General features: G+C 36.7%; 1 protein-coding gene across 15 annotated transcripts in view; it reads right to left on the reverse strand.

Annotated features, from left to right (window-relative positions):
• EYA1 (EYA transcriptional coactivator and phosphatase 1) overlaps positions 1-22,392 on the reverse strand; it is a 240,108-nt gene that overhangs the window by 133,569 nt on the left and 84,147 nt on the right. For 13 of the 15 annotated variants that reach the window (XM_039526538.1, XM_039526540.1, XM_039526542.1 and 10 more), the window contains exon 2: positions 262-311. Coding sequence is in view for 9 of the 15 variants with exons in the window: in XM_039526545.1 (XP_039382479.1) it covers positions 262-311 (50 nt within the window). In the remaining 6 variants the exon portion in view is untranslated. Of the gene's footprint in view, positions 1-261; positions 312-5,855; positions 6,058-22,392 lie in introns of those variants that run through there. The other 2 variants (XM_039526539.1, XM_039526543.1) reach the window with 2 other exon arrangements.

Below are 22,392 nucleotides of genomic sequence, written 5' to 3' on the forward strand. Positions count from 1 at the left end.
TCTGCGGTGGTTTGGTTTTGTTTTTCAGAAGCAAGAGACTATCAAACATTTAAATGAAAAATATTTTAATGCAGAACTGAATTTATTTATGGTTTACAGACTTTATTGTATTTATTCCCATCAGAAATCTCCAAACATTGACGTAATATTCTTCAGTTTAAAGTGGAAAATAATAAACATTTACTTTTACCTGAAGTAAAAAGCCATTCTTCTAACCGTTCTACTTTCTATAGAGAGGCCAAATATCAATCATATCCTTACCTGCAACTTGAGAAAACAGCAACATCTGAACTGGTTTGGGATTTTTGCACCTGCAAACCCGGGAAACAAATAGGAGCCTCTATTATTCTGCTTTAATGTCAATCCTTAATCTAAACAAGAATATTACTGCAGATGACAATACTGTCCTTTAAGCAAAAGAAAAGGAGAATACTGCAACAGTGAAAGGCATATTGTCTTTAAATTGAAGTCTCAACTGTTGTTTCCTCCTGCAGGTCTATCCCCCTCCTCCTCATGTCAGGGGGAAGGCAGCCAAATGACGGGATAGTGATTCATCACTGGCCTATGACAGCTGCAAACTGGATTACCCCTCCCCCAATCAACATGCAAAGCAGCCTTGCTAAGGTAGCTAGAAAGAGGTGTCTGGAAAAAGGTAGGTGTTAACACAGGGAACATGCTGTACAGAAGTAGCTCAAGCAGTAAAAGCTCAGCATCCTCAGAAGATCTTTCATCTTTTGTTATCACTGGTTGAAATATATCTCCCTCCCACTCTTTAACTCAACAGTTTCTTAACCTTATTATGTTGGTTTTCTTCCTTATCTGTCTGTCATTTAACATTCACTAGATCAGATATTTTCTTAAAATGGGAAGTACATCTGCCACGTATAGCTGAAAATCATTGAGGCCAACCACTTTGTGCAACTATCTGAAAACCATGTCCATCTCTAAACAGTGCAGATTAGAGTTTTAAAAGAGGTCATCATATTGCAAAATAAAACATATTAAAATGCAGAAGAAAACACACTTCTGCATGACAGAGTTCTGTTAGTAAGGTTTCTAACTAACTGTAAGAATTTCAGATACCAAAACTTTAAAAGACTACAGTTCTCTCGTTAAAAATGTAACTGGTGTGACCCCTCCATTATTTGCTTTTGGTCATATTGAGATTCAGAAGGGAACTTGGATTTTACAGTGGAAACCAATTAGCAGTCTTCCCAGTTTAATAAAAACAATCATTTCAAAACCCCAGCTGACTAGTATATTTTCATCTGATGTAATTAGAAAAACTTTATGAATGTGAATTCTGATGGACATCACTTAATGGATTGCCTTTGATAGTAAACTTTTCTCTAAAGCCAGTAACAATTGCCAGCAGGTGATAACGCACAGGTGAAGATAGGCTGTTGGCTTGAACGCACAAACAAACTTTTCCAGCAAGGGTATACAATGTCTAAATGTCTACATTCAGAATCCTTCATGTGCATTTCCATTCAACCTGAACTGACATCTCTTAGATGATCACAGAACAAAGACAAGAGAGATGAGGCATTTTAAGTGCCATAAAAACCATCCAAGCAAATCTCACTTATGTGTGTGTAGTTTTTGTTATTTTTAATCACAGACAGAATTACTACTTTAGCAAGAGTAAACCACTGCTAGAGGCAGCCAGGCAATGTATAACATTACAAGTGATGTCAAGAAGCATGCAATAATGCATACAGAAAAACTTCAATCTTTTTATAACTGTGTATTTAAAGTATTGCATAGTGTGCTTTTCAATGCTCTTTACCAAGCCAAATCAAACTGAAATATCAGATGTGTGTTTGCAGCAGCTACACCATACTTTTTTTTCAAGTAAGAAAAAGAAAAATAGTCAAATGTAAGATGGAAACTTTTTTACTCTTAACCCCAGAAACTGCAGCAGAATGCCTTAAGGATATGTTCCTCTACTGGTACTTCTATACACCTGGAATAAATTATAGGTGAGAACTAACTTTGTTTTAAGAGCTATCTCTGCTTAGTAATGTGGAAGGTCATTTAAAATACGTCTCAGATGAACACAAGAAAAAAATATTTTCTTTTTAAAAAGATATATACATACACACACACACACACACACACACTCTCTAAATGGCATAGTCTCAGAAGTATATTTTTAATAATATTACTACTTTACCAATTTCTGAAATGCATTTAATCCTAACAATTTTGATTCCAAAATAAATATTAACAAAAATGTAATTATTCCCAAATTAACAGTTTTTATTTATTTTTTTAAAACTTAGATTCATTTAGTGCGGGGAAAAAACTTGACTATACGTTTTTCAACTAGATGTAGCCTAGAAAATTAAATATATACCTTATATGTCCTTTTACACTCTCACAAATCATAAAGTTCATATCCAGGATCTTCATTTTCATTAGGCATACTTCAGATATATTCTTTTGTGTCTCAAGGATTATTTAAACCATGTGTTGTTCGTTACCATATTTAAAAATGACTCTTTAATCAAAATAACTTTAAAACAACTAATCCTCACTTAGGCTGGTCAGCTGAATCCACATAGTGGTCCAGGAAAAATAAATCTACTCTCAAGAATGCGAATGCAGACAACAATTAGACACAGATGTGAGTGAAATTAGTTACAGTTTACAAAATGCTACACTTCACATGCTTTCAGTTTTTTATGTGTGGTACAAAATTACAATGTAGTAAAGAAACAAACTTATGATGACTAGGGAGAAAAAACACATTTCTGGGTGGCGTTGGCTCACTCTTATATGATTGCCCACCTTTGCCATGAGGCTTCTATATAAACAAAATTCTAAAATACATTTTAGTAACTCAATAATTAAATACATTTCTCCTTTAAGCAAAGGGGAAAAATGTTTTGGGTTTAAGAGTCCATTCAAGGGGGCACATAGAAAATACACAATGAACGTTTTTTTTGCTGTTGCTCACTTATACTCTGCATCCTGATTAGACTAAAACTGCCTAAAATGATAAATGATATATAGATTCTTCAAAATGCATCACAAGTTATTACTATTTATAATTTAATTATTTTAAGTAACATTCACCTCTTCATCTTTAACATGGACAACAGATTCTGGGACTGTATTATATATGACAAGGAAAAGAAAGGACCGTGACATCAGAACTACTTAAAATTCACCTATTTAAGAATCTTAAACCAGTAACATCAAATTCTGATTACTTAATGAGGTATTTTAAGTTTGCCTTTTTTACTAATTAAATTTATAATTCTTCACAGATGTAGGTTTTGTTGATGTTCAATTTGTCTCTCTCATTTTGTTAAACCTCACATAGTACTCCACCAATCCACTGAATAGCCACATTAAATCTGTTAATACCATGCTCTTCAACCCCAGAAATTATTTCCAGAAGGCAAACTTGCTTTGAGAGATCATCAAACAAGACTTAAGGTACACATTTTATCACATTTTCCCTACCACAGAGCTCAGGATGCGGAGGAAAATTCATGACTTTTGCACTGTTTATTATACTTTGCTAAATTACAAATCAAAAGCATCTGACAGAAGATCATATATGAAGCCAAAAAGTTAATAATGTTCTGTGAAAAGTAAACTGTAAATGGGAAGGGATTCTAAATCTCCGCAGCACAGAGCAAATAAAGTGTAGGTACTTGTCTAAATTATGGGTTTTCCACAGACTTTTTTTTGCTTGCTAGAAGCAATTTTTATAAAATGACTATAATTTAAAACATTTTTTCCAGCTGAAAATAAATTTTCAAAGTGAAAAAACTAAGCTTATCCAAATAAATATAGCTGGCATATGAGCTAGTTTTTTTCAACCACAGTTCTATTCTACCCCAAAATTTCAAAGACAATGGCAATTTTCTAATCAGAATATTTCTTCATAGGAAAATACTGTCTATTTCAACAGCAAAAAAAATACATATTTTTTCAAAACAGCATTCTTTTTCTCTTTGAAAACATTTTCCACTCACAAATAAATGTAATGATTTAAAAAACTAAACGTGAAGAAATTAAAGGAAAAAGATACTAGAGAAAAAAGTCACCTCAAAAACTGGCAAACTCTTTCATTACACTTTCACTGTTCTTGTAATCCTACCAATATACAGAAGTACAGAATATATGAGGAAGTCCAGGTTTTTTAATTCAAGTACTTACTTCAAAGATGAGATTAAAAAGAATCACTTTCAGAACAGAAGCAGATGATCATAGCTCTCTAATTTTTAAATATTTTTTAAAAAAATACTACCTTTCATTCACCTATTTCCAACGCTTACGAATGAAATATTTTGACATCTGACTGAAATGGGAACAGTATTATTCCCTTTAGGAGACAAGTACCACTTTGCGTCAATACTTCTAATACATACAGAAATTTAAAAATGAACCCTTAGCTTTCTGGTCTTCAAAGCATTTTTTGGCTCTTACAAAATATTTTGTATCTATCAAAACTTAGAAAATGATAGCCCTGCTTTTGGAGTTGCGCATTCTTATGCTGTGTGCTCCAGAAGGTGAAGAGCGGCTCAGTTAGGTTTCTGTGTCTGTCACCACACAGATTTTTCAGGTTTGAAAGACTACGGCTGCTCAACAGTAGAACATACTGGGCTTTAGGAATAAAACAGTAAAGAACTCCATGATTTGTGAGTGTGTATGTGTGTGTATATATACACACATTTATACACCCTTAATTATCTCAAATACTCTGGACAAACAATTTCAGTAAAGAACTGTAAATAATACTTATTCTGAAAAGTATGACTGGGGCAAAAAGAATTCTGATTACATAGAAAATAATATTTAAAAAACCTTCCTGTCAACATTGTCTTTTTAATTATTTAAGAGACAAACAGTATTAAAAAGTTACATACAAGTTTTATCAGTTCTTAAATTTTGTTAGTTTTCCTTCTTGTCTCTTCGCTGAAATATATCTGCATCTAAGGAATGATTTTAAAGTCAGTGACACCTTTATTTTTATAGAATAAGTCTTACTACAGCAGCCATCCATTTTATTAATGTTTGTCAAAAACACCTTAAGAAATACATACTTGTGAATCTTTTGTGAGTCTTGATTGTTCAAAAGCAAGATGTATAATTTAATGATACTTTAAAGAGCTTTAACTTCCGGATTCTAAGTTCTTAGGTCTAAACGAGCCACATAAAATGTCAATAAACGTCACATATTTTAGCTGTGTAGATGTTTATTCTGTCTTCTCGAAAAGTTCTCCTTTGGGGAACTGTATGTTTTGCCTGGTGTTTGGAAAATTTAAACATATTAAGCAAAAGGATTTCCTGCTTCAGAAAGTACTGTCAAGATCTCTGTCATGCATTCTTGCTCCACATTTCTTCATTATTTTTCTCACGCTCTTGCACCTCTTCTGCACAGGTCCATAGATTTGATATACCCTCCCTCCCCTTTTTCCCCCCCTAACAACTCATCATCGTGTTATTTATTTTCAATGAACCATTAACACTGCAGGAAACCAAATAGGAGGAACAAAACTGACTGAATACAATAAATAGAGCCATGTAACATCTGCTTTGAGGGAAGCCTACAAACCCAAGCCTGAAACAGAGAAAATTAACTGTTAAAACTGTTGATTTATAATTGGGTATTAACCTAATCATGAAATGGAGAAAGTTCTTATGAATGGGATCTCATGCAAAGTTGCTGAAGTACTTGGAAAAGTACACATTGTTTTGCAATTAGGCCATTTCATGAGGTGGTTGGGTTTTTTTTAAGCTTCAACAGAAAAGACCTAGTGTTATCTTCCTGCTTTGCATCGCAGGACAGCTGTTGTCACTCCATGCAATTTTTAAAACAGCCGGTTTGTACTTACAGTGATTGGATCTGCTGTATCCACCAGTTTTATGTGCTCCCTTCACGTTCTCTGACTTAAACCTCCATTCCTCACATAGCTTTATTCCTGGGTAAAGTATAGTGCGGAGCTCTGCTGCCGACTGCCCTGGTTTTTAGCAGCTCTCCCTCGAACACGAGAACAGAAGTGAAGCGTCTCTGGAGGGCAAACCCGAGCTCAGAGCAAAATCTTGTGTGATTGCTGCTGCAGGCTCTGCCTGCAAAAGCGTCGGGGGAGGGAGAGGGGAGCAAGTTTTCCAGAAAGAAAAACCACCAAGTGGACTTTCACAGGAAGACTTAGAGTCGGAAGTGGCACTGGGGAGTTTGTGTCTAGCACCAAACTCTGAACCATCAGCTCCCACTGTTCTGTTTAGTAACAGCTTTGAGGAATGGGCTGTTCCCCCCACTGAACAGCAGCAGATAATATCTGAGAGCCTTAGACAAAGAAACAGCAGAATCTTCATCCCTTCTATTTGTTTGCTCAGTCTTGTAGGTCTGCCCATGTAGCCTCAGGGCTTTTTGTTTTGTTTCTGTAATGCAAACCACAGCTATTCTCTTGTCCTAACCTTATTGGTTTAAATGTAACAATTGAAATGAGCCCTGTGCTGTCTGACTCAACCTTGCTGCTATAGAAAAATTTAGTATGTAAATGAAGGAGCCTATGATATCTGAATAAACAGCTGCTGTGGGTGCAGAACATAGCTCAAGCGTTCTGTCAATAAGCAGTGTCTCCTTCTCCTCCAGCTAGCCAGTCATATTTTCTGGTGGCAATTACACAAGATTTCTTTCCCATCTTTTTCTGCTTCTCGCTAGAAAAAGTAGTGAGTACTTTTTTTGGTTCAGTAATATATTTTAAAAAATTTAACTCAGTTTAAATGTGCCTGTTTTCATTAAGCCAGACTTAAAGTATTAAACAACCATTATTACCTCAATAAGTGAAGCTAAACAAGGATATTCACAGAAACTCTTAAGCACACAAAATGTAAGTGTAGACATGCAATTCTGATAGATATTTGATGATAAATGTTACAAATTCAAAGATTACCTGGTAAAGAAAATGTCTGCTCATACTGTACAACCTTTTTCACACTGAAGTCTGCCCAATGCAATTTTAAGCTATTTAACACAGTATCTGGAACCTTCTAACAGTGCATAACGTACAGATACACGGGACATACCTGTATGTCTCGAAACAATCAGAACTGAGTTTAAGAGGCATTTGACTTGTATTTTAAATTATTAGTACTCAATTATCAGTATTAATGTTTTATCATTTTTTCAAAAATGTGTAGTGGCCATTTCCAATGAAATGAGAGGAAACTACACTTATGTAGTTAAAAAGTTAGATGTGACATCAAACACTGAAATATATAAAGTTTAGATCTCACCACTCTTGTATTTAAATAATTTATTTAATGTAAAATGTATTTTAATATAAACTCATTTCAGATGTCTTAAGTTATTATTGCATTTTTGTTTATTTGCCATTGAAAATGGCCTATTAAAATTAAAAAGATATAAATTAAGTGTAAAACATTGAATATATAATATGTAGTACCTAAATTTTGGCACGTTTTCTTTGGATGATTTTGTTTTTATAAAATATTTTTCAGTTAGCTTAACTCTTATAAATTCCATACTTTTAGAGCAAAAATAATCAAAGTATGATGAGAAAACCAGTCTGATTATTTGCAATAGAATTACTTGAGACTATGCCCAGTTCTAGTGTATTAAATAAAATTTAGTCTTATCTGGAACAAACAGATTTAAAATGTTTTTCATTGACAAAATTTGTTGTTATATACTGTTCTGGTAACATAGCCTTACCTTAATTTAACTAATGAAAGCAATACTTCTAGATGAGAAAAATCTTCTAGCTATCATATCCAAGTGAGTGACATTTTCTGGAGAAAGCACCTCAGGAAAGCAAACCGTTTTGCCACAAGACGACTTCAAGCTGCAAACACACCTAGGGTTGCATTTTGTTTAGTGCAGAAAAGCAATCTCGGGATAGTCACATACCATATATGGGAGCTCAGGTCAAAATAAGCAGATTTCTATTGGGCCTGCCCACGTAGCCAGCATAAACTGAATTAGTTTACTTCTTTATATTCACATAACGTTTCGCATGCTAAAAATACTGTTTATGATGTTTTATATTAAGCTGTAAAAGAAATACAAATATGTTATCATGGAGATATCCAGTTTTGTCAGGTAAAATTGAATAAGGGAATGAAATACAAATAAACAGTAATTGTTCTGTGGAATCTCAAAAAGTGTTTAGTTTGAAGTCTTACTAGTGTGGCATGTATAAGTGTTAATTACATTGTTTAAAAAAAAAACAAAACCTCTAGCCAATCCTGCTAACACTTAAAAAAAAAATGCTCAACTTTACTCCCTTCAGGAGAATCCATCTACTTACATGAGTAAAATTATACACATGCTTTTGCAGAATGAAGGCCCGAGCTATTTTGGAGATAGTTCAAAACTGAAACATGTTGTTATGTATTATCTAACATTTTAAAACGTTACTCAATATCCCTTTTAATAAATAAATAAATCAAACAAACAAACAAACCTTTACAATTCCAGAAGTTGCTATGTAAAGACAAAAATAGTTTAAACATATAAGTAAACACTCAAGACTCCTAGTAATGTAGATTATTGCCACACAAACATATTTCATTTTATTTTATTTTTAAATCAAATACACAGTTATATGAAATAAATGTAGCCATTTTGAAACCTTTGCTTACTAAAACAGATACATCTTCTATGATTTAATTTTGTATTTGCATGACTAAGGGATCAGTTCTTAATGGAAGTGTCTGAATAAGAATTTCAGAAGTGTGTCCTATATCTGTATTAAAAAAAACCACACACAGACAGCCTAATACAGTGGTGGCAGACATCGGGTGAGCTACAGTCAGGTATAAGATGGTCAGAAAAAGAGTTCTTAGCACTGCAGGAAAAAAATCTATTCTGAATATTTTAACATGTTCTGTAGCATTCATGTTGACAGTAGAAGATAATATGGTAATTGGAGATATTTAAACACAACGGTTTCATGTATAATAAAGCAAAAAAGAGGAGACTGGTAGATAAAATAGGGTTCACTTTGTTTATACATACATTAAACTGTGATTTAAAGTTATTTATGCTGAAGTCCAGTCTTCAGACATCAGATAGTCAATATAATTATTTCATGTTATGGTCTAAACTATGAACTTATTATACAGTTGATATTATGGGCCAGATCCTCAGATGGTTTAAATCAGCATAGCTTCATTGATATCAGTAACAATATGCTGATTTATAGTAGCTGATGATCTCATCCTATATAGCTATAAAAGGCCAGATTATGCATTTCTCATGCATAAAGCAGGGTTCTGCTTTACCTTACAGCCTCCCCTCAGCTGTGTTCCTTGATCCACCACCTTGGTTTGAACACTCCTGTCACCGAATGCCCAATCAGCACAGGTTATGCTATTTACCACTTGCCCCCCACCAGTAAATTATATAATTTTATATTATTGCTGAATTTGGAACAGACTTTCATTACAGTTGCACGTGTTTACACCAGGTCTGAATTTGTCCTTATTCTGTATTCCTTGTTTACCTAATCGCCATCCAAGGATTTATAAGAAATCAAGACTGGGCTCTTTATACGTACACAATACCAAGTGTAAGATAAGCTCATAGGAAGTAGTTCCACCACCCTTACTTGCATTAAATAATTCCTTGCTCCCCAAGTCCTCCCACTGGTTTTAAAACTGGGATCCCTTGGAACAGTAATTTTGGGGTATTTACATGTATTGCAGTGACAGGCATATTACAAAAATTGACTAGATAAAGACAGAAGATCATGATGTAGAACAGTGGTATTAAGTATTTCAGTATTTGTCTCTACATAAAAAGTACTACATAAACATTAAACAGATGCACAGGATGACTACCTGTATACTTTTTAGTTTGAAAACAAAAATAAAATACATTCTAAGATTATTTTATTACTGAATGAAGTTCATTTTTGGACCCCCTACAACAACATTAATATAACAGTCGAATCCCCTCAAACAGACAAAATCTTTCCTATGTCTCCAAACAAGTTTTATTTTACACATAGCAGCTGTTGCCTAGATACATGCCTAGTTGTAGTAGACGTTTGCAATGTTTGATGGGAGCTCTTAGTGCTTCATGCTACTGAGCTGATCAAAAATAGAAAGTCTTTGGTGATTACAAGCAAAGAAAAACAATGGCAAAAGTCATCCATTCAAACAATTGCTTCTGAAAAATATCACTAAGATTAGAAAGGACAGGGCTTCATTAATAAATTATTAACACTGAATTATGTTCTTTCAATTATGTTCTACTTAATATGTGTAATGATGAATTAAAGTATAATGCATAATCATTAAATATGCAAACTGCTGACTGTAGTTAGTAGTCAAAAGATATACCAATGGCTACATTAAATTAAATAACACTTTTTAAAATAGTCCATTAATTTCTGTGACTCTGAGATACTTATAGATTGTAAAATGACTATAAAATCAAGTAACCCATAGATTTTCTGCAGAAGGACGTGCTTGGGGCGGCATGCCTACGGAGGGTCCGCTGGTCCCGCGGCTTTGGAGTACCTCCCGCAGGCAAGCCGCCGAAGGCAGCCTGCCTGCCGTGCTTGGGGCGGCAAAATGCCTAGAGCCACCCCTGACTATCTGTATTCAAAATCTAATCTGATAGCAGTTATCTTGAAGGTTCACTATTTTTCATCTAAAAATACATGAACAAAAAAATTGTGTGATGTGCACTTACTTTTTTACCCTCAGAATGGAAGATTATGTCTATAATTTGCTCTTCTAGGCATGCACTGAAGTATATATGTTTGAAGGGTTTCACTAAACAAGAGGTACAGTAAGAGATAAGATAGAAATATACATATTACATATATAAATAGTATAATATAGAGCAATATAGATATATATGGTATTCCAGTAGAAAATCAAAAAAAGTTTGTTTGCGGTGTTTGGGGTTTGTCTTGTCTTGTTTGTTTGTTTAAACGTGACAGTACATTTTAAATATCTGTAATACTATATATAGAGATTTCCTGTATTTTGTCTTACTCCACATTCCCCCAAATCTATCACTCTCCTCTCTCAGCAGTCGCTGTACTGAAAACACATTTTTGGCTTTCATATGAAACCACTAATAATGGTGATCTATCGAATGTTCTGAAGTGGATACTCTAGTCAGCAATGGCACCACTTCCTTGACAGTGGAGCAGGCCATTGCCATGACATGCTACTGGCCCAAGCTGCGGGATCAAGACCTTACTCCTGATTCAGAGATTCCCAGCAGGATGCTATAACAACTCCACTAAGGACAACATCCTTTATTTTAATAATATGACATATAGCTAATTGAATGTCTGAATATTATTTAAATGGTAAGCAGGTCCCTCAAAGTTCAATACCTTTTAAGGTGGGATTTTCAGAAGTGCCTAAGTGAGTTGGGAGCACAAATCCAATTGAAATTCTATGGGACATGTGCTCCTAAACCACTTAGGTACTTTTGAGAATCTCCCTCTTTAATATTAAAACCTCAAACTGGCAAGCATGTGAGTAACTTTATTCACATGAGCAGTCACACTGAAATCTATGGGACTGCTCCTGGGTAAAGCTATGCAATGTTTGTAGGATGAGGGCCCAAATGGAAAAAGCAAACTGGGAACTGCTAACACTATTTTTAATGATTTACATAACCACCTTTATGCTACTTCAGCATGAAAAGCCAGAATATTTTCAAAAACAGTAATATAATCACCAGTCATCATACAGAGTTATAGATAATTTGTTTATTCATTATAACAAGCAAGTCATCAAATACACTAATGATGAACTGTGTAGATTATTATTAATAATATAAGTTATAATGAACAGCTCCTAACAATGTTTAGTTACGGAATATAAAAGAATTAAACGCAACGTCGAGACTGTGTTTTAACTAACAGAATAATCAGGTGTTATCTGACATTATGATTAATTGGCCACCGTAAACAATATAAAATATGATTTTGCAAATTTGAAGCTTTTAGGTAGCTAGTTCTCCATGACCTACTTTTTAAAAACTTTCCTCATCTTTGATTTATTGATAACTCGTATAAGATGGAAGTAGCAATATCATTACCAGTTTGCTCAGAGCAATAACTTTGCCAGCTGCATAAATTCGGTACACTGTATAACATAAGCCATCTCAGCAAAACTGGATTGTCTTTTCTCTACCCATTTTTCCGGTAACGTGCACAAAACCAGTTTTGTGAGCACCTCCCATACGGTGTAACAGGAGCTGGAAAATCACTGTTTGTTTTTCAGTTCTGAATTACAAACCAGCTCAGAATTTTTTAATTCTGCAAGAACAATATGCATGTCAACTAACCATAGAAATTATGAGTTTATTTGTTGTGAATCCCATTTTGTTATTATTTCCTAACTTTGTGTCATATATTTTTTTCCTCCTAGCATTGGTAAAGTCACTGTTCAACAGTAGATGGAGTAGTGGGTAATTACTGTATCTTGGTTATTTGTCAGCATCTGCATAAGTTTTTGACCAATGAATAAAAGGTGAATTTGCTGCTTAATTTAAAAAAATTAAGCATCTAAGAGGAATGGTGAGAATTAAATGCCCAAACTCAAATCTGACAAAATAGTTACGAAAAGACTTACAATTATTCATAAAACACACACTGTAAGTTTGTTCATAACTTTCTAAATCACAGCCCTTGGGTTAATTGAATATAATAAATACGTATGTCCTCAACCTTCAAATACTCCATCAGCCACAAGTATTTTTCTTTCGACGTACAGGAATGGTGAAGTGTCTTCTAAAAGTGAAATTCATAAAGATTCCATGCTTTGGGCCTTGTAAAGAAAAGGGTAAAGTGCAAGTCTAAATTAAAATAATCATTGCATGGACAACTATTTTCACACGTCCATCAATTGTTTCCCCATTGAATTGTTTAATTGCAATCAACCCTAGTGATTTGCTTTGATCTTTACTAGCAATTACATCATGCACATTCATTTGTTTGCCAAGGGTCCAATCTTTCTCCTATTGGGACTCAGTTGTAATTATATTCACAGAAATCCCAATTGCTGCATACTAGATTTTGGAACTTTGTATAATCACTTAGAATCGGGCTGCTATATTTGTTGTTACAAAGCAACTGCAGAAGAAAACCTTTCATATGGCTTCAAAGTCCCCTCCCCCACCTCCTCCTGCTTCCTTCCAGGAGCACCAACTCTTTTTTTGCCGCAATCTCACAAATCGGAAAAAGAGTAACCTCTAAAGCTGTTTTAGACTGAAGGTCAGAATTCAAAGGATTGTAACTTAATCCATATAGCACTGTAATCACATTGCTATTGGAAACACACCCAGAAGCACCAGTATTCTAGATGTTTTTATTAAGCAATGTCAATAGGTATACAATCTGGATTTTTTTTCTGTACTGTAGTTTATCTAGACTCATACTTGCAGGAGATCAAGTTGCTTTCTGCCACTGAACTTTACTTTAGTGTTATGTGAGGTAAGGAAACTGGACTCTGTGTTACATGCTAATGAAAACAACAGCTTCAGTTTGTTTATCTTAATACTTACAAGAGGCACCTCTTACAGCCTAAATGTAAACAAACCTTAAACTCTTTAGTCCTTGCATACTTTCAGGGTGCTAATAATTTTAAAAAAAAATTAAGCACATTATTATTGATGTGTGTCAATCTATACTTCCTGCCTGAAAACAGAGCTCCTTTAAGAGATGTCTAATTCCTGAGCCACTGTGATCACTTCAGTTATAGATCAAGAAAACCTATACTGTCATTCCATGAACACAAGATGCCAGGACCCTTTCAGAGTCAGGAGCAGCAGAGCAAATATTATAGGGGGCACTCTGTAGTTCCTCTCTCAGGCCAAATTCCCACTGACTTCCAGGAGAGACGGGCCCGAAGACTTCAGGATGGACCAATAAGAATATAGGGCTAAATTCTCAAAGGCCAGGGTTCGGCTTCCTTTTTTGCAGGCACTGCCCCGAGTACTTGCCCTTCCAACTATCTAATTTGTTCCCATAATCAAGTAGTCAAAGGCCGAGATACTCAGATTTACTTCTGAAATCACCCTCAGAAGTTAGGCTTCCCTTTTGAAAGTTTGTCTTACGGTCGTCTTGTAAATATCGGGATGTAAAAATTCTTATGTTAGCAAAATGTATCACATAGGCCAACACTATTGCTAAATTATTATTTCAGAGTTTCATGGGCAAAAAAGGAAATGGGTGACCTGATCCTCAACTGATGTAAACTGTTATAGCTCCACTGAAGTCAATAGAACTATGCCAATTTACATCTGCTGAGGATCTGTCTCTGGGTGTATAAAATTGACCATAAGCAACCCATTGTTTACAGAATAGTTAATAATAGAAAAATTGTTACAGGTAGTCAGCATGGTCAGGGGAAACAAGAAATGTGACTATAAACACAGTGGGTCAATACGTACAAAGAATTTGAAGCCTAGATATTCAAATCAGCCTGGCTGAGAAAAGAGAGTCAAATTCCATTGCTAAATTTTCACTATTATACAGTATTATACAACATTTATAGGCAGGCTTTGTGGACCAATATTATTGTCCTTTTATTCATAATTATTTTAAGATACTTGCGTCTATTTGTTTTTTTAAAATGTGGTCGATACAGAAACTCTCCATCTAATGTTTTTCATTCACTGAGGATTCGTCACATTCACATTTTCCCGATATTCTTTAGAAGCGGCAAAACTGGAGTTAGATATGTTGTGTACAATTCAGTGGAAGGTGGCTTAAAGCATATTTGACACTCTACTTTATTTTCCCTTCAATAGTTTTTCAACTAATAAGAAGGGTAAGCAAAAAAAAAAAAAGAATAGAAAAGGTATATTTTGACATATCCAGCCAAAACTCTAATTGTACTGATACAGACTGACTACGATTCAAGTAATTGTCTTTTGTCATTGGGAAAACAAATAACGGAGATGTCAGCCTGTTTGAGGGAGAGGATACTCATGGTACAGCAATCATGACACCCTTGCTGGCTGATCCATAGAGCTCCAATTAGTTGTGGGCTTATGGGAGGACTGTTCACTTTTTCTTCCTTTCCCAGCCAGCCAGAGATGAACTGTTTCTCCTGCTGGGTGGGAAAGGCAAAACAAAACAAACAAACAAACAAAAACCAAGAATGGAGACATCAGATGAGGATTCCTATGCATAACAAAGCATTTTAAATTCAACAGGAGGTTCAGGAACTATTTAGCACATGCAAATAATACCCTAGTTCAGAAGAGAAGGGGAAAATCAGAACATGGACCATCCTTTTGTTATGTGTGTCTGCAGCCTAACAGAGTGGGCCTGTGCTCTCTAGGTGCTATCACAGTATCCTTAGTAACAGTAATAGGATCCCTTCTACCCTGCCCATGATGTACATCTGCAGGTATTTTTCTTAATTAAATCTATGTGAAAAGTTTTAAATAAGAACACTATAAATGTCTTCACCTTCAAAATACCACAAACTGATCAAATAATTAATACAGCCCTTAGACACTGTATTGAAAAAAGACTAATTTGCATTGGACCCTCCTTTTGTGGAATCAATTTTTTCCAGAAAGTTGCTGAACTTAACAATATGCAAAATAGTATTCCATATATAGCAGGGCCTTTATAAAAAATGTGCCACCAAAACTGATGGCTTATGGAGTTTTTGTTTATTTATGTATGTTTTCATAAGTAAATAAAGTACTTACACTGTAGTACATTTTAATCGGTTATAAAATAATTCTGGGATGATCAAAGATTTCTGAATATAATCTGTGACAGAAGTCTGCAAGTGGTAGAATCTTTCTTTCACCTTTAGCAGCTGAAACATGTACGCACTGAACAGTACGTTTCAGTTGTGCATATATTATAGGTATATCAGACACTCTTGTAGGACAATGCTGTGAATATTTATAGCAGTTCAGAAGCTGCGTGAGGTAGGCCCCAAACCTGCGACCTGCCCCACATGGGCAGACCCTCGCAGAGCCCCATTGACTTCAATGGGCGTGTGTGCAGGCATGAAAGTCCACCCGCATGGATCAGATTGCAGGATCTCTGCATGACATTTGGACTTGCTGCTGCCTGCCAATACCCTGGTTTCCTCAAATCTGATCTGGTGAGATGTACCATAAAATTACCTGAAAAGCACAACAGCAAATTAAAAAATAGCCAAAGGTTACTACAGAGTAAAAATATATCCTATTAATTCGCTAAAAGAAATTGACTTGCTGCTTTAGAGTATGTCTACACTGCAGCCAGGAGTGAACCGCCTAGTCCGGGCAGATAGATTCGTGCTAGTGCGCTAAAAACAGCAGTGTGGATATTGCAGCTTGGCCTCTCAAGCCCACCTTACTCCCTAGGCTTGAGAGCCTGAGCCACAACGCTATTTTTAGCATGCTAATTTGAGCCCTGCTAGTGTGTGTCTGACTAATTGGATTGGGGGGTTGCGCCCAGCTACAACGTAGACATACCCTTACAGGCCCTGATTCAGAGTTTTATATTGGTTCAGAAATCCACTGGGGGAAAAGAATCATATTGATTTAAGAGAGTACTTCCAAAGTCTTGGTTTGCTAAATCTTTAACCTTAACTAGGGTAACCAGACAGCAAGTGTGAAAAATCAGGATGGGGGTGGAGGGTAATAGGAGCCTATATAAGAAAAAGCCCCCAAAATCCGGACAACTGGTCACCCTAATCTTAACATCTTATTGAATAATTTAAAGATATGGGCAAAAATTTCAAGCTCTGGCTCTGATCTTGTAAAACTTAAGCATGTGCATAACTTTACTCATTTCAGTTAATTAAGCCTGTAATACCAATAAGTCTTGCCTCTAAATATTTGAAAACTCAAATGGCACATAAACAACAACAGAGCATCATTTTATAGTTAACAGTAAACAAACATGAAAATACATGTGGTGAGATCAATGGGGACCTATATAAAATAATAAATAATAAGAATATATGACAACATTCAGACCTTATAAATGCCTATATCTGTATAATATAACCATATAAGTGTGGCTTAGCTGAGGAGATGCTTAATTTGTTAAGTATTCTCTTTGCATAGTAGGATGTGCCCCCTAATGTAGGACCTAATACCCATTGTGATCACAGAAACCCCCCTGGGAGCTGCCAACTGATGTGCCAAGACTACCTCTGCTCCTGTCTTCCCTGCCAGCTCAGGACTCCAGCACCCTGTCTTGCTGAGCCAGACAATCCCGTCTGCTCCAACAAAGACCCAGGGTCTGAATTACTTACCCCAAAGCTGCAGGTTTACCTGAAAGCAGCTCACAGAAGTGTTCCTGTCTTTAACACTCAGATGCCCAACTCCCAATGGGGTCTAAACCCAAATAAATCGTTTTACCCTGTATAAAGCTTATGCAGGGTAAACTCATAAATTGTTCGCCCTCTATAACACTGATAGAGAGATATGCACAGTTGTTTGCTCCCCCAGGTATTAATACATACTCTGAGTTAATTAATAATTAAAAAGTGATTAAATACAGACAGTAGGATTTAAGTGGTTCCAAGTAGTAACAGACAGAACAAAGTAAGTCACTAAGCAAAATAAAATAAAACACGCAAATCTATGTCTAATCAAACTGAATACGGATAATCTCACCCTCAGAGATGCTTCAGTAAGTTTATTACTCAGACTGGACACCTTCCAGGCCTGGGCACAATTCTTTCCCCTGGTATAGTAATTGTTTCAGCTCAGGTGGTAGCTAGGGGATTCTTCATGATGGCTCCTCCTCCCCTTTGTTCTGTTCCACCCCTTTATATATCTTTTGCATAAGGTGGGAATCCTTTGTTCCTCTGGGTTCCCACCCCCTCCTTCTCAATGGAAAAACACCAGATTAAAGATGGAGTCCAGTTCAGGTGACCTGAACACATGCCACTATAAAACCCCAAACCTTCCTTCCTCCCAGCCTGACTCACAGGAAGGCCTGCCCACAAATAGAGCCAGTCAGTCAATTGCTCTGGTTAATGGGAGTCATCAAGATTCCAGACCACCATTAATGGCCCACACTTTGCATAATTACAATAGGCCCTCAGAGTTATATTTCATATTTCTAGTTTCAGATACAAGACTGTTACCTTTATACAAATAGGATGATCATACTCAGTAGATTATAAGCTATGTAATTATACTTTACAAGAGACCTTTTGTATGAAGCCTATTCCAGTTACATTATATTCACTTATTAGCATATTTTTATAAAATCATATGGAGTACAACGTCACACCCATAAGCCATCTTTTATTATTGAAACCCAAGGTGACCATGGTTGGGGGTGGAGGACAGGCAGAACCTGTTTTTCCACTAACATAGGACCTGATTCAAGGCAGAGAAAACTCCATGGAAAGAATCCCATTCACTTCCACAGGCTTTGGATCAGGTCCATGGTCAGGAAATAAGTCCCAATTAATAATTTATTATTTGGGTCTTTATTCTCCTCTGTAAAATGTGCAATTGGATTCAAGCTATTTTAAAACTAGTTTCAAAGACTAATTTAAACATGAATAAATCTGGAATATCCTTTTTTAAAACCGTTTGACACCCTCACCCCCTCCCAAATCAAACATTTGGTCTTCTAAATGTGTAGTTTGAAGTCCTTACATTAAAACTGGTCTCTAAACATTGAGTTGAGGCCACAGTAATATACATTACTTATGAAGTGTATTCTATTATCCATCTTATATTATCGAATGTTATCTGACAGTCATAATCAGAAACAAAATTTTATAACAAACTACTAAGAACTTGATTAATGGTGTTAGGTAATTACAAACTAGTTTTCAGGTAACAAAACATGCTACAACTCCAGTTCTGCCTTTGGGTTTTAGTCTGGCTCCTGACTCTGTCCATGGCTTGTCTCCTGACTACTGCTCTGGTTCTGCCTTTCGGTTCGGTTCTGCCTTCAACATTGGCTTGTTCTCTAACACCACCTCTAGTTCTCCCTTCTGATTCTGCCCTCTGAGGCTGCACTGCCTCCACCTCGGTGTTTGACAGGGAGGGTTTGTTTTTTTGTTTTTTTACCACTTTTCTTGCCCCAGGGTTTGGTTGCTATACGTTTCTCCTCATTTCTTTTAGGTTCCTCCTAAAACTATTCCAGTGGCAGACAGTTTAGAAGGGGATGCAAGCAGCCTTGCTCATGTGGGGAGGAGACCCAGGAGCTCTAACTGGCATGCTATTCAGGGATACGGTTTGAGGGGGGGGTTACATGTGAAGTCTGTTGGACCTTCCAATATGGGAGGTTTGGGGCTATGAACATATGTTACACATTGAGCTGTTTTATTCTTTTTAGTGTCTTTGAACAACTTTGTGCTCCCCAGATCTTTGGGCTATTTGATCATAGGTCCAGTCCCCAGACTGAGCAGCTTCAGAGTAGGTTAAGCCAGCTTTGGGACTGATTTGTATGGCCAGTGCAGTGCAAAGCAGTCTTATTATACTGGGAAATCTGACCCTGTATCTATCCTCTTGATTGAGACAGTCATCTGCCATTCATTACATACCCTTAACTATAACTTCTTCTATTTTTACAAGTGTTTACTGGTTCAGGTGACTCGAAGTCTAAATAAGAAAAGTAATATTCTCTTTTTATATTTTAGAAAAATGAATTCTTTTACGGGTTTTTGTATTTAAGTATCTCTTTTTCCAGTCAAGTTTGTTTTCTGCTTCTGTGTGAATGTGGTGGTTATGTCACTATCTTGGGGTTTTGCTTCCTTGTGCATTTTGTCTCTGATTGCATAAATATTCATAGGGAGACACCTAGGGAAAATTTTCAAAGTGGTGCACAGAGACTGAGCTAAGCAGTTCCTATTAATGTTAATGAGAGTCACATGGCTACATTCTCACATTCTAATTTGAAAATTTGCCTTCTGCTTTTCACCATTTAAAGTAAGTGTACTATTCTAAGTATGTAGTCTTTGCATCTCCCTGTTCTGCAATCTATAAATATGCAAGAGACATCTCTCTCTCCATATAGCTACTTCAGGATACTCCTATAGTATTTCATCCACAAAAGGAAGAGTGTCAACTTAATCACATTACAAAACTCCTAGTGCTGCTGTTATCCTGGTTCCAAAGCTGCTTCTACGTCTGCTTCTATGTCAATTTACTTATTTATTTAGATATATAAGCTAAAAAAAAGCCTATCCTGGGAGCCTCTGACATAATTAAAAGTATAGTTACATGAAGATAAAACCAACAGCTTCCCTAAAACCAGAATAAGAAATAACCAACCAGGTATTTCAAAGGCAAAAAATACCTCACCACACCCAACTGTATCAGCCTTTCCTTGTCCAAAGCTTGGGTAATGAGATGAGTCTTTCAGGGTGCCCTGAAGGTCAGATCCAACTTATTTTGGACGTAGGGTGTGAGTGGAGTGAATTCCAAAGTTGAGAGATTCCCCAGGATTTATGCCCTGCCAACAACTCCATCTTAGATAGCAAGCAGGCTCTAGCTAGAGCTCTGTGGATTGCAAATGTAGCAGTGTGGTGGGGGCAGAGAGGTGGTCTTTCAAACGGACAAGATAAAAGCTATTTAGGGCTCTATAAATACAAAACCAAAACCACTACCTTAGATTGCACCCAGCCAATTTGGTGTCATGTGCTCATGAGAAGCTCGGCTGCTTAGAAAGCAGTAGCCTGCCTACTACACCAACATAATTTTCCTGAATCATTTAAGGTATAACCCCCTACGGAATGCATTGCAATAGTCTAATCTGGAGGTGACAAAGACATGTATTACAAGGTCAAGGTCTACATCCAAAAAAAATCACCACTATCTCTAGGCCTATCGAAGAAGAAAACAGTATTCCTGGTTTACTGTTGCTATATATAAAACAGCTGCGGGTGCAAACGTATCCCCAGATTATGAACTCTAACAATAAATGGTGAGTATATACCCTTCTTAAAGCCTTGCCACATCTTCCAGATGTTCTCCTCAGCCTACTACATTGGTCTTACCTGGACTGAGCTTCAACCGGCTAGTCCTCAGCCATGCTTTCTCTTTATAAAAACACTAAAGCATACAATATAATTGACTAGATCAGATGAGACAGAGAAACAGAGCTGGGGTATCAGCAGTACACTAAAGAGCACATTAGCCCACACTTCCTCACTAAACTTCCAAATTGGCCTCAGTTACATATTGAACAACCTCACCCCCACCCCTGCCCCCACCCAAAAGCCCAAGAGTTTTGGAAAGGATGCAAATACTCATTCAAAGCATGATCCAACCTCCAACAGATGTGATTTAGCAAACTATTTTCTATATATTTTCCATAACTGCTTACTGCAGCATTTCTTGCACTTATATCTAAAGCATCTGGCACTGGTCAGCAACAGGACACTGTTCTAGATGGACCACAGGTCTGATCTGGTAAAGCAATTCCTACACTTCTATATGTCATAAGGTGACTGGCCCTTCAAGGGGAGATGGGTCCAGATCTACCTGTGACACATTTAGCTCATCTCCACATGTGGAAAAAATGACAGGCAGGTCATGTGACTAAAGCAGGCAAAAGACAGAAGCCTGTGGAGAACCAAAAAGAGGAGAGAGATTCCAGATAGGAAGCCCTGAGAGTTGGTGCTTGGTAGACAGCAGAGAGAGAATGAAGGGAGCCCAGGAGAACCTGAGGACTGAGAGATGAGCCCATTGTGGGGGGCTGAAGAGTGATATCTGAAGAAAAGACACACTCAGAAAGGGTTTTGCCCAGCTGGAGGTTAGGGTAGAAGACTCTTGTTTGGACATAGGTACCTTGGAAGGGAGGGACTTTAACTTTTATTATTTGCCCCAGGGGCAAAGTTACTGCAGCAAATCATCACAGCATCCAAAGCAGGCTGGAAGGTCAAGAGAGCCAATCTGAGAGAGAGCAACTGTGGAAGCAGCTAGCCCAAAGCCAGACTAGAGAGAGAGCACTGCTATACTATATAAGAGGAAGGTGAACAAAATGAAACCCTTCTGAATCCCACATGAGAGAGCACTAGGAGCAAAACAATGAGAAACCAAAACTGCCCTCTGAGATCTCTCAGAGATATGAACAAACCCACATAAGGGCAGCAGTACTGACTTCTACTATGATTTTCTGGCAAGTCAAACACACACACTTGTGATCAAAGGCATCAAAGGCAACTGACTGATCTAACAATATCATCATGAACATCTGTATTTGGTCCTGCCATGAGGGCAGGGGACTGGACTCGATGACCTCTCGAGGTCCCTTCCAGTCCTAGAATCTATGAATCTGATATTCATTCATGATGATATCATCTATCATTCCTACTAAGGCAGACTCCAAGGGGCCAGCACCCGGGGTAAACCTGAGCACAGGCCCCAGGAGAGATTGGTGTACCCATTTAGCCTGTGAAATGAGAGGAGGTCTTAAATCCTCACAGACTGAGCTC

The sequence above is a fragment of the Mauremys reevesii genome, linkage group 2, assembly GCF_016161935.1.
Source record: "Mauremys reevesii isolate NIE-2019 linkage group 2, ASM1616193v1, whole genome shotgun sequence".
Taxonomy (NCBI): domain Eukaryota; kingdom Metazoa; phylum Chordata; order Testudines; family Geoemydidae; genus Mauremys; species Mauremys reevesii.